At 43.9% G+C, this 12,420-nt stretch overlaps 1 protein-coding gene across 1 annotated transcript; it reads right to left on the minus strand.

Moving 5' to 3' along the window:
* Nucleotides 1-8,900: 8,900 nt before the first annotated feature.
* Nucleotides 8,901-12,123, minus strand: AMIGO2 (adhesion molecule with Ig like domain 2). The gene is made up of 2 exons (XM_044228073.1): nt 11,783-12,123; nt 8,901-11,404 (listed from the first exon to the last, which is right to left on the minus strand). The coding sequence occupies exon 2, from the start codon at nt 11,328-11,330 to the stop codon at nt 9,765-9,767; it is 1,566 nt and encodes a 521-aa protein (XP_044084008.1). The 5' UTR covers nt 11,331-11,404; nt 11,783-12,123; the 3' UTR covers nt 8,901-9,764.
* Nucleotides 12,124-12,420: the final 297 nt, after the last annotated feature.

Genomic DNA, 12,420 nt, shown 5'->3' on the forward strand with positions numbered 1-12,420 from the left:
AGCCAGTCCAGACGGGAATAGTGGTGGCTTAGATGGAGATGGGATGGAGGTCAGGAGAAGAGGCCAGACTCCAGATAGATTTTGAAGGTAGAGCTAAGGGACTTTCCACACAGATCAGACATGGGGTGAGAGCAAAAGAAGAGTCAAAGATGACACCAGTGTTTTGGGCCCAAGCAGTCGGAAGGATGGGGTTACCATGTGATGGAAATAAGACCATGGGAAGGACCACGTTTATGCAACAACCCAAAGGCATTTCCAGATCAAATATAAACACATCACATGGGAATGTCCATAGATAGTAAAGTGCTCAGTGCCTGGCTCTTACCCAGGGTCAACAATGCCTTCGAGAGAGAGCGCATGGGCGGGGGGTTGAGGGCCCCCGTGTGTATAGCCACCGAGCTTTAAGGTGGCTGATGGCAAATAATGAACACACGTTCCAAGCATCTTTCAGAAATAAGTAGAAGAGATGAAGACAATAGTCAGGCAAAACCTCCTCTAAATGCCTCTGCCTCCATCTCCTCGAAATCTTTAGACCCTGTGGGAAGAGGCTTTGCTGCCTGGCAGGAATCCCGGCAACAGCCAGGATTCAAGAGATATATGGAATGCGTGCCATGGGTAGATGGTTCTCCCATCTCTCTGAGTGTGCTGTACTTAAAACCGAAGCAGGACTCGAGACTATCTGGAATGACAAATAGGGGAGTTAGTCAGCCACCTCATCATTAGATGCGGAAAAGTCCCTACAGAGCAATGGCTGAGTTTCCTTCTTCAGGAAAATCTCAGACCCTGTACAAGGCTGCTGAGGCTTGCATTTTCAAATCCCCTGCCAGATTCCAAAGATGCTTCATGTTGACGAATTGAACAAGACCCAAAAGAACTGTAATAACGTATTTGCCAGTCAAATCACTACATCCCCTCTAACTAATGAAGTTCATTTTTAAGGTCCTTCTTACAAATTATATGTAATATTTAGCGATGTGATTTTCAGTTGCATCCTTATGTGAATAAGATTTATTAATATAAATAGCTCCTGACAAAGTTGGCCCAGGATCAAGAACTACATTTCCTCTGGGTTTTAGGAAAAAGTCAAAGTTATTATAGATGGTGATTTAAGGGAGATATTTGTTATTTCTCCACTGATTTGAAGTAGGTCAGATGGAGAGCTGCAGGCTTCCCTTAGGTTGTAATTAAGTATGAATATTTTAAAAAACTGAGAGCAAATAAAAAAGTAAACAACTTCTTTTAAGCTTTCACATCACAGGTCTTTCATTATGTTTCCACCTCAGGCAAGATGATTTTCTTTGGAAAAGGAATTCAGCTGAAAAAAAAAAAAATTTAAAAACCCTGCGCAATAGTTCTACAAGTCTAGACTTCAAGAAAGATTCGCTCAAGCATGAAGCCTTTCAAGAAGTATTTAAGCAGCCAGAGTTGGGGCAAAAATGCACACGGATGCCCCACCAGCAGCCTGAATTGTCGTAATTTAATTCTGCAGGTCAGTCTGATGCGGTTTTCCCCTCTGCTTGAAAAATCACATCTTTCTGTCTCTTCCCACCCAAATCACTCGCTCTTATAAAACCAGCTTAGTCAAATCAATATCTAGGCTAGCAGTGTAAATTTAATTACAGCGAAGCTTGTATAAACATTAGCTCTAAGACATTCCTTGGTCTATAGAGTGATAACTGAATTAAGTAGGATTATTTCATCATTACCGCGTTAAGCCTACACTGTTACACAAAAGAAGCTAATATTTCTATCTCTTTTTAGCCTGGCAAAATATGCCATCAGCATTTACATGAGCCAGTTTAGTATGTTTTCTCCTTGAAGAGCTATGAAAAAGGACTACATTGAAGCTACATTTTCAGGGATCAAGCTGCAGAAGGGTCCCATTAGAAGGTAGGTCTCTGTGCAGAACCCAGTGCCTTCATTTCTGACAATCAGTTTAGTCCAATCCCGGGGACCAGGGCACAGTCACCATCTTGCCTTCTATCATATCCACATGTCCAACAAACTAGACTCTAAACATACAGACTTTGGGGTGCCTGGGTGGCTCAGTGGGTTAGGCCTCTGCTTTCTGCTCAGGCGGTGATCTCAGGGTCCTGGGATCCAGCCCCTGCTCAGCAGGGAGCCTGCTCCTCCCCAGCCCCTTGCCCCCGCCTGCCTCTCTGTCTACTTGTGATCTCTGTCTGTCAAATAAATAAATAAAACCTTTAAAAAAATAAAAAATAAACATACAGACCTCTTTGAAGCCTCTGCTGAGGCATTATTTCTCCTGGAAAACTTGGCGCTGACCTCCCTGTCTTTGGGCACTTCTGTATCAGCACTCTTCCCTGATGAAAAAACACTCCTCCTGCTTCTTAAACTTGGGAGGGGTGCCTGGGTGGTTCAGGTCATGATCTCAGGGTCCTGGGATCAAGCCCTGCATCAGGCTCTCTGCACAGCAGGGAGTCTGCTTCCTCTTTTCTCTCTCTCTGGCTGCTGACTACTTGCAATTTCTCTTTCTCTCTCTGTGTCAAATAAATAAATAAAATCTTTTAAAAAACAAAAACAAAACTTGGGAGCAGCGCGGCTGGATCCTAGTTGATCTACGGGCCGAGCTCAGGGACTGGTACCTATGAGCTATTTAATATTGTGTGTTGAATGAATGAGTATAATTGAAAAGCTGAGACAAATACCTATGTGCAAGGTGCAGGATAAAGAGATTGGAGACGCACCCTCCAGCCGCTGAGAATGTGGTCAGGAACATGGGGAACCTAAAGAGAGGCAGAAAGTGCAAGCCAGCATTGGTGAAGGGCCAAAGCAGTGAGCTGCTACAGAGCTGAGTGTGTGGCTCTGCAGTAGTGTGTAGCGATGTGATAATAGACTACCGCGTGTAGACAGAAGTACAGTGTAGACATTGAGAGACTGGGTTCTGTTTGGATCCAGACAAAACTGGATTCAAATCCTGACTTCTTTACCGTATGTATGTTCTTTAAACCAATCACTTAATGTCCCTAAGCCTCAGTTCTCCCATCTGCGAAATGGACATGAAAATAGTAACTTCTTCCATAGGAGTGAGAAAAAAATATGTAACGCCCTTAGCATGGTGCTTACACATAAAGATGGGACTATTGTTACTATTACCACTGTCACTGTTGTTATTTTCATTCCTCCTCTCCCAGCATCCACCTTAACCGTGGCTGGGGTGAGGCTTGGAGCTGTGAGTGCAGAGAGGGGACCAGAGTGAAATGTCTAGGTATTTTTTCTCCTCTAGATCTGATTAAAAATAATAGATTGGTGGTAGAATTTTAAAAAGAATCCCTGACATTATTTACAGAGCGCTATGAGCCAGCATGCACCACTCCTTACCATACAGGCTTTGGAAGTTAAGGATCCCTGTTAGCATAAGGTTCCAGGTATCTCCGGGAAGGCCATCTAGCTTTCACGCCTGTGCTGCCTTAGTCCAGTTGTCAAAGCAAGGTCTCTGCCAATGAGCTTCCTTCTCTCACCTCCTATTTGCCAGGATAATCATGAGCAGGCAAATCAACTTTTACTCTTGAATTAGTTTAATAATGTTTCCTCTCTGAGAGAGAGTAGTTAATTAGACATCATTTATGGTTTCCACACTATCTAGCAATGCTCAATCATCTCTTGGCAGCAACCGGCCGTTCATCACTAAGGATTTGATCCTTGATCTCATTATATTTGATTCTATAGACACTGCAAAATTCTCTGAGAATATATTTGATGCTCTGTTGACATATTACCTAATAAAGATGTTTAATCAGACCAGCTACTGAGGCTGTCTTGGGAAATAATTTTAAAATTATTTTGAGAAAGGTGATTTTAAAATTTAGTTGAAAAGTACCCCCGGCTTGTCTGAGTTGTCCCTACCACTCTTTCAGAAATTTATTTGGTTTTTTATTTTTATTTTTTTTAATATTTTATTTATTTATTTGCCAGAGAGAGAGAGGGAGAGAGAGCACAGGCAGACAGAATGGCAGGCAGAGGCAGAGGGAGAAGCAGGCTCCCTGCTGAGCAAGGAGCCCAGTGTGGGACTTGATCCCAGGACGTTGGGATCATGACCCGGGCCAAAGGCAGCCACTTAACCAACTGAGCCACCCAGGCATCCCAGAAATTTACTTGTTTTTTAAATATTTTATTTATTTGACAGGGAGAGAAAGATCACAAGTAGGCAGAGAGAGGGGGTAGTAAGCTCCCTGCTGACCAGCGAGTCCCATGTGGGGCTCAATCCCAGGACCCTGAGACCATGACCTGAGCTGAAGGCAGAGGCTTTAACCCACTGAGCCACCCAGGTGCCCCATCTTCTGGAAATTTAAAACAAACTCTCAGATAGCCTCTCCAATAGAACTATTTACTCTATAAACTTGGGTCATTTTTAATTTTAAAAAGCTTAATTGGCTCATTTATTGATTTAAATATCTTGAATATGTCATTTATAATGATCAAACAGATATTTTCCTTTTTTTGTTTTTTTCCTATTAGCCGATTTCAGGCGTGAAGGGCTGCCTGACTGAAAAGAGTCAGTAGACTGGAGGCCTTGTCTGTTAAACCTATAGATTTCCAATTTTGCTACTTGTGGTGAATCGTGTTTTATAGGGGAAAAAAAAAATTCCTACCTTTATTATGTTTGAATGACTTCTGATCCCCTGACCTTCTATTCCTCTTCTCCCAGATTTGCTGTGCACACTAATCCATTCACTTTTATGTTTATAGAAAGTTTACTCATGACCCGGGCTTTCCAAACTCTTTCTATGTGGTAAAACACCTGTAAGACTGCTGTGTGGAGACTTCTTTCAAATGACTCTCAGGGTAAAATGGCTGAGTAGCTGAGTTATCGGGGAAAATTATCTATCCGGGTAAATTATTTTTCCCTTTTGAGCCTCTTTTCCCTATCTGTGACAGGGTGGGATATTGCCCATCTTGGAGGGCTTCTGTGGTAAGGAATGATAATACCACCACCTATCACAGTGGGCCTGGCATTTAGCAGGGGGTTAAAAAATTAAACCACACACACACACACACACACACACATCCAGTATATATATAAGTGCCTGGTACTTAGCAGATATATATACAGATCTAAATATAGATCTATATATATAAAATAATTTACAAGGAGACTGTGTTTTCCAAACTCTGCTCTGGTCCTCACTATAGAAGGGATCTCCTCCCTGGAATCCATCCACAAGAAACAATGACCCTTTACAGAGTCCTCTAAATTATTCAGGATGTTATTATATAAGTATTTTGTTCTATTTCTTAATATATTACTATGCGATAATGCTTGCAAGGGCAAAGTAACCATCATCTTTCCACACTAGCTGTCTTATTATAAAAATATAAAAATAGAGCTTTGGGGGTTGGCTCTTGGGCAGGGACTCATGAGAGAACCATGAGAAGAATCTTAATGTTCTCTTTAAAAACTAGTATTCTATTATATTGAAAAAACAAAGGAGTTTGTTTTTCTGTAGATGAAATCTACACGCAAAAATGCTTTACTATGATATAATCAAATCTGAAAGCTCCAAAGTTTATTGTTACAGACCAGATCTGCTGTAGCTGCTTTCAAACCAAAAATAGTTTAAAAATGAGAGAATCAGAGAAGGAGTCATCTCAAAGTAATTATTCTATATTTTTATAATTTGGAAAAATATAAATCATATATCACAGCTAACAATTTACTCTCGATTTCATTTAATATCAGAGAATCAACTCCTTTGTTTCTCTAACACTTTAGATATTTTTTGAAAGAGAGCTCTAAAATTCCTTTTATTAATAAATCCATTAATGAGTAATAACAATCTGTTTGACACAGCCCTGACCACAATATTTGCTGTGGTTCCAGTTTAGGATTTATTTAATCAGAACAGGAAGAATCAGAATTATGAAGAAAAATAAGATGGGAGGGCCTTACCCCAAACGTCCTCAGTCAGAATATCTGATTAGGGAGTGTGGAGAGGATATCAGCTAAAAACCATTGTTTATCTACCTTTTCCCTGTGATTCTATCAAGAAGCCTGGTGTTCGACCTATTACTAAATCACATGGTAAACCCTAGATGATATCCCAAAAGGGTAAGATGATATCTCAAAAGGGCAAGCAGCAGTTATGGCAAAGGAAAAGCCAGTGATGTTAGAGGATATTTAGGCTGTTTCCTGTTTTGTTTTTTTAGAAAATCTTACTTACTTATTTGACAGAGAGAGAGCAAGAGCACAAGCAGGGGAAGTGGCAGAGGAAGAGGGAGTAGCAGGAACCTGGTGCTGGACTCGATCCCAGGACCCCAGGATCATGACTTGAGCCAAAGGCAGCCACTTAACCAACTGAGCCACCCAGGCTCTGCTAGGCTGGTTCCTGTTTCAACAGTACTTAGCAGGATAATCCCAAATCAGGTGTCTTTTTAGAAACTGGACTGACAATGTATCTTCCTGTCTCTGGTTCCCACCTCCATAAGTTTCACCTACATCCCTTGTGATAAGCATCTTGGAAAATGTTTATTTGGAAAAATAAAAAAAAATTTTTAAACCACGTTTTTTTTTCTGGGCAAATAATTCATGATATTAAAGCCAAAAATAAATATGTTTACATCCCTTTAGGCCAAAAATGAGGAATAATGCAGAAGTTGATTCTAAATAAGAAAATGTCTTAGGTCATTCTTTTAGATTATAAATCTTTTTTTTTTTTAAGATTTTATATATTTATTTGAGAGAGCCCATGCACATAAGATAGCATGAGGCAGGGAGAGGGGCAAAGGGAAAGGGAGAAGCAGATTCCTCACTGAGAAGGGCCCCACTCCCTTACCCCGCCCCTGCCATTTCAGGACCCTGGGATCATGATCGGAGCTGAAGGCAGACACTTAACCAACTGGGCACCAGGCACCCCTAAGATCAGTTAAGAAATTTACCTAATGATTATCTACAGAGTCCACTGCCATAAGACTAGTATCATCTAATTTTAGTGAAAAACCACTCTGAGTCCAGGAAAATCTCACATCTTTGGTCTTTGCTTGATTTCTCCAATGTGCATCCACTTCTCTCACAACTCTGTAATAAAAAATACTAACTATTTTAAAAGAATAACCTAGTTACATAATTCAGATTATTACTTGGAAGGGAAATTATATAAAATTTTTGAGTGGGACAAATTTAAGGTACAAATTAGTTCTGTTTCTATATTTAAAATACATGTGATCAGGATGCTACCAAAAAAAAAAAAAAAAGATATACCTAAAAACTTAGAATTCCACATTCTAACATTTAGTTCCATGCTTTCACCACAACGCCATCTTACTTTTGTTCAAAACACAGATCTGCTTTTCAGTATTCAGGATTTTGTTTGTTTGTTTTCACTGTGATTATGCATAGTTAATGTGGATCTCAGCTCAGCTTGTCATTTACCTGAAATGTACGAAGACCAGCCAGGATCAAGCTCCACAAACTCCCTCCTCCAAGCCCTGTCCATGTTATTCCTAGGATCAAGGGTTTTGAGGGCTGAAGGACCCTTGAGATCCTGTCCAGAAAATGTACAATTCAGATACCCTCTCTGAAACTTCCCTGCCAGTAGTGTATGGCCCTGTTCTTTGGCCCTGTTCTTTGGCCCGCTCAAAGTCAAGGTAATCATGGCCCGGAGGCAGCCCTGCCCATTGCCGGAGAGCATTGGTGGTTCAAGAGTTTTTCCTTGTGTCCAGACTAGCTGTGTGAAGCTCAACAAATCACAGTATCTTTGAGTGAGTTTCTCCAAGCATGAAGAGTGAGGACTTCAACATCATACATATCACAAAATTCTTCCTAATTAATTAAATGGCAGGAACAGGAATAAAACGTTTGCCTATAACAGCTTTGGGCCTAAAGGATCTTATTTAATTGGTGAGGTCTATGTTTTAAAGGCAGAAGCTGCAATTTTTACACACCACACCACAAAGAATTTTCAAAGCTACCGAGTAGTGTCTCTGTATCTTATTCTGTGGGAGTACAGAACCGGGCCACTCACTCACTCACTCCTCAGCCCCCTGGTGACTGGTGTCTGCCACTGGGAGCCTGCACTTAGAGAGCTGTCACCAAATGTCCACTGTTGCCCCCAAACCACCAGTGTGTCAGTCTTCCCTCGTCATCTCCTTCTCTGAGTCTTTGCCACTGTTGCCCATTTTCAGCTTTTGCAAATCGTCTTCTCTCTCAGCCCCAGGGACAACACAGCTCTCATTCCCCTTTGCCACTTTCTGACCGCTCTTTTGTCTCATTCTTTGGCTCTTTCTCTACTCCCACCATTCTTGGACTGCCCTGTCTTTGTCTTTACCTGAGCTCTCCTTCCATCCTGGTCACTAATTCACTGGTGGTCTTACATAACCTGCAATTTTCTCTGGGCTTCATTTGTCCCTGAGAAAGAGAAGGAGATGGACTTGACGGTCCAAAATGTCCCTTCGGGCTATGCAGTACTAGCCTAGTCTATCCTAACCCCACTCCTGGAGTCCATTGGTAGGTGGACAGTTTCCGATAGCCCGTACAAGTCTGTAATGGGGCCAAGGCCACCCAAACATCATCACTTCCTGCATGGCCAGGAACCTAAAACATCCCTTGCCCATGATCTTCATTTTATAGCTGAGGCAGTCGAGGTCCAGAAGGAGTACTCGATCACCTCATAGCAGAGTCGGGAACAAGGTCTCTTGGGCCCTCAGTGTGCTGCAGGGTAGGGGCTGAAGTACATAATGATATCAGAGCAAAGCATCATATAAAGGCATAAATTGGAAAGAACACTTTAGAGCTTTTCTCTGATAAGATGAACTCCATGCTGTAACTCCAAAAAAATCTGAAGAGATACTTGCTAGAGAGGGTGCTTTAGACAGAGCAGAACAATCTGATCACATAAAACATCTGCGATTTATGTTTTTAAATAGCCAAATAAAACAGAACATCAAGTCACAGAATACATATATTTACATTAATTCAAATGCTCAAAGCACAATACAGTAGGATCTATTGAATAGTTCATATAATTTGGTTTACATATACACGAGCCTATGAACAAACATTAGCTAGAACAAAGGTTTAAGAAGTTACTCAGACATTTTGGTATTGACACCTACATATTTATGGCAACAAATGATGATAACTTTCAACTTTCAATAAGATCTTTTGTGCAAGGATAAGAAATGTACAGAATGGAAAAGAAGACAGTCAAACAAATGTACCTTTATTGCACTATTTGTCTAACACCGTTTGGGATGTGGTGTTATCCAGCAAATTGTATCAGTGTATTCTGTTTCTTGCAGTCTCGGATGATGAAATTAGCTGAATTATTCCCAAATCTAACTTTACTTTTGTGCTTTGTAAATGCCGCTTGGCTCTTCCTTCTGCATCTTTTAAAAAATAAAATAGGACACTGATGCTTTTCTTTAAAATAACTTTGGTCCTAAGAAGTTAGTAAAGTCTCTTTTTAAGGAGTACCGGTTCATGAAATTTATTATTTCTTTCAAGAATCCTGGACAAAAAGACAAGGTCACCTCCAGAACAGCTTTGAAATGGTCAGCAGCGCTAAAGACTAAGAGACTGTTATCTAGAACTTAAACTTTGGAAAACAACCCCATCTTTTTCTGGCACACTGAGGAACCGAAGTACCCCTCACTACATTTCCTAGTAAGCAGTTAAAGAGGCCATTTGGTTGCATTTCAAAAGACAAAACAACACCATTTCTGTCCTCCTGTTTAATCTGCAAACTGCAAGGAAAGTTAAGTACGAAGTGATTAAATGACTACAGCCTACACAGACAGGCACAAAATTAAGCGGAAGCCACAAAGGGTGTGTCTGAAAACACAGAATTGACCGAATCGGAGTCGGATTTCACCCTCGTGGACTTCAGGATGCCCTCGGCTATGACTGGTTCACTGGGAAAGAGCCTGACTTTGCCATTCTGCCCTGCAGCGGTATCCTTCAGGGGTTCCAAAAACACCACTCTTTTCCCAGCCCCTGCCTTCCGTTCGTCAGCTGGGGTGTCGCTGGCAGGGCCGGGGTTGAGAATAGATGCATGGGCATTGCTTTGGTTGAGAGTATTTTTTTGTCTCTTGGTTTTACACTTGCAAGGACACGGCGTCAGATAGAGGTACAAAAGTACCAAAACGATACTGGCCACGCAGGCTGCGAGGGTGGTGAATGCTGTGTTAAATGCCTCATGGGCATGGGATTTGTTTACGGTGAAATTGCTTACGTTGATGGTGACATCCACCGTCTCGTTTAAGAGGCGCTGCCTGTTCATGGCGATACAGGAATAGACTCCAGCGTCCTCAAAACGAGGACTTTCTATGACCAGACTTCCATTGCGAAACACGTGAAAGTTCTCCAGCTCTTTATCGGGCTCCAGCAGCCTGTTATCCGGACGGACCCAAATGAAATCGGTATTTGCATTGCCTGTCTTGCTGTCACAGGGGACAATCAGCCTTTCCCCGACTTGAGCTTCATGAATAAAGCCAAGTGCACGGAAGGAGCCATTGATGATGCTGTCCGAGCAATTCAGAAAGCTATCCTGGAGCAGAAGCACCTGCTGGGAGTGCTTGGAGTCAGACCACAGGCGACAGGTATAATCATTCTTAAAATCCATCACTGAGCTAAAGTGTCTGCGATACCAAAAGATCAGCAATGAATAAAGGGAACAGTCACAGACAAATGGGTTTCCATGAAGGTAGATGCCTCTCAGCTGTTTTCCTGGTACTAAATTAATGGGGTGCATTGGCAGGGAGGGGATTCGGTTATAAGAAACATCTAGAAACATCAGTTCTGCCAGCTTGAACCTTCCAACATACAAATCCATGGGGAACTGCGTAAGAAAGTTTCCACTTAAGTAGAGTTTTTGCAACTGGGAGAGCCCTCCAAAAGCTGAGGGATCCAGATAGGAAATGTGATTGTTGTAAAGCAGGAGCACTTCCAGAACCTTTAACTCTTGGAACACTGCACTTTTCAGGGTCTTCAGCTTGTTGGACGATAAGTCAAGACACTTCAGATTGGGAGTTGTGGAAAAACTGCCTGTGGCTACGCTGGTGATGTTGTTATGACGAATAATGAGGGTGTTCAGCTTAACAAATGATACTGGAATCCACTCCGCATCCAGGAGCCCGATTCTGTTATAGCTCAGATCCAGCCTCTTAATCAGTCTGAAAAGGTTCCCAGGCACCTTGGACAGGTTTTTGTTGGTGCAGCTCACGATGTCCGTGGCACAGATGCAAGCAGTGGGGCACACCCCGGAGGCGCCACGGCTGACGGTCACCGTGATCACCAACAAACACAGCAGCTCCCTGCAGCCCCGTCTGACAACTCCAGGCAGGGTGGGCAGCGTGTGTAAACGTAAAGACATTATGGTTGCCTCCAAGTCTCTTCCTGGAGCCTTTCCGCCAGCTCAGCCTCCCACCAGCGAACCTGGTAAACAATCTATATGGGGGGGAGGGGGTAAGAGAAAGCAAAGTTAACTACCACCAGTTAACCCTTAAGAGTCTTATCTTGCTTTCTTTTCAATAACTTTTGAAATGCAGGTTGTGTGTCACGCTGGGGGAGCCTACTACGGTGGTTTTTACTGTTAAATGCAATTTCTTTTCCTGGGGTACTCCTGCTTAAAGAAACTGACAGTCGCAATCTATCAATAAACCGTCTCAACATCAGAAAGTCAGTATTTTTTTAACGTGCAGGCTGCGTCGTTTTTTAAACTCCCTGCAACAGACACAAAAATACACAAACGCATCCTACAAACAAACGGAAATGCATAGGAAGCCACCCCTCCAGAAAACAACTCACAGAGCTGAAAAGCCTCACCGGCTCTGAGGATAGGCCGCCGACGGTGGTGTCTTCCGAAGGTCTGTGAGTCTGTCTGTCTCTGTCCGTCCCTCCTGCCTTTCCCGAGTTCCTTTCCCTCCTGCTCCCGGCGGGCGGCAGCCTCTCGCTGGCTCTCAACTTTGGGGAGTTTCAAGCAGCCGCGGCGGCGGCAGCCACCCGGGGCGCAGGAAACGTCTCGGCCGGCTCCGGAGGGTTCTCCCGGGCTCTCTTCATTGCTCGGCTCAAGGTACTGGCTCGGCGCCCTGGCCGTCGCGTGTCCCGGCGCGGGGCGACCCACTCCCGGAGCGGGGTCCGAGGGGCGGGGGCGCCGGCAGCGGGTCGGTCCCGGCCCCGCCTCCCGGCTCTCGGGAGCCAGCAGGACCCGGGGTTCCCGCGCGCCGCCGCCCGGGTTTTATCCCCGTGCGCGGGGTCGGATGCGGGGCGGGGACACGGTCCCGCCCCTGCGCGTCCTCCCGCCTGGAAGCGGCTCCGAGGCTGCGGGCGGGAGTGGGCTGGGCGCACTGCGGGGGGCGCGCGGCGCGGGGAGGGGGCGGCGGCGCAGCCAATCGGAGCGGCGGCCGGCATCCCTCTCACCGTCCCCCCACACCCCGCGGCCTTGCCGCCACCTCCTGCCTCCC

This window comes from Neovison vison, chromosome 12, assembly GCF_020171115.1.
Source record: "Neovison vison isolate M4711 chromosome 12, ASM_NN_V1, whole genome shotgun sequence".
NCBI classification, from domain to species: domain Eukaryota; kingdom Metazoa; phylum Chordata; class Mammalia; order Carnivora; family Mustelidae; genus Neogale; species Neogale vison.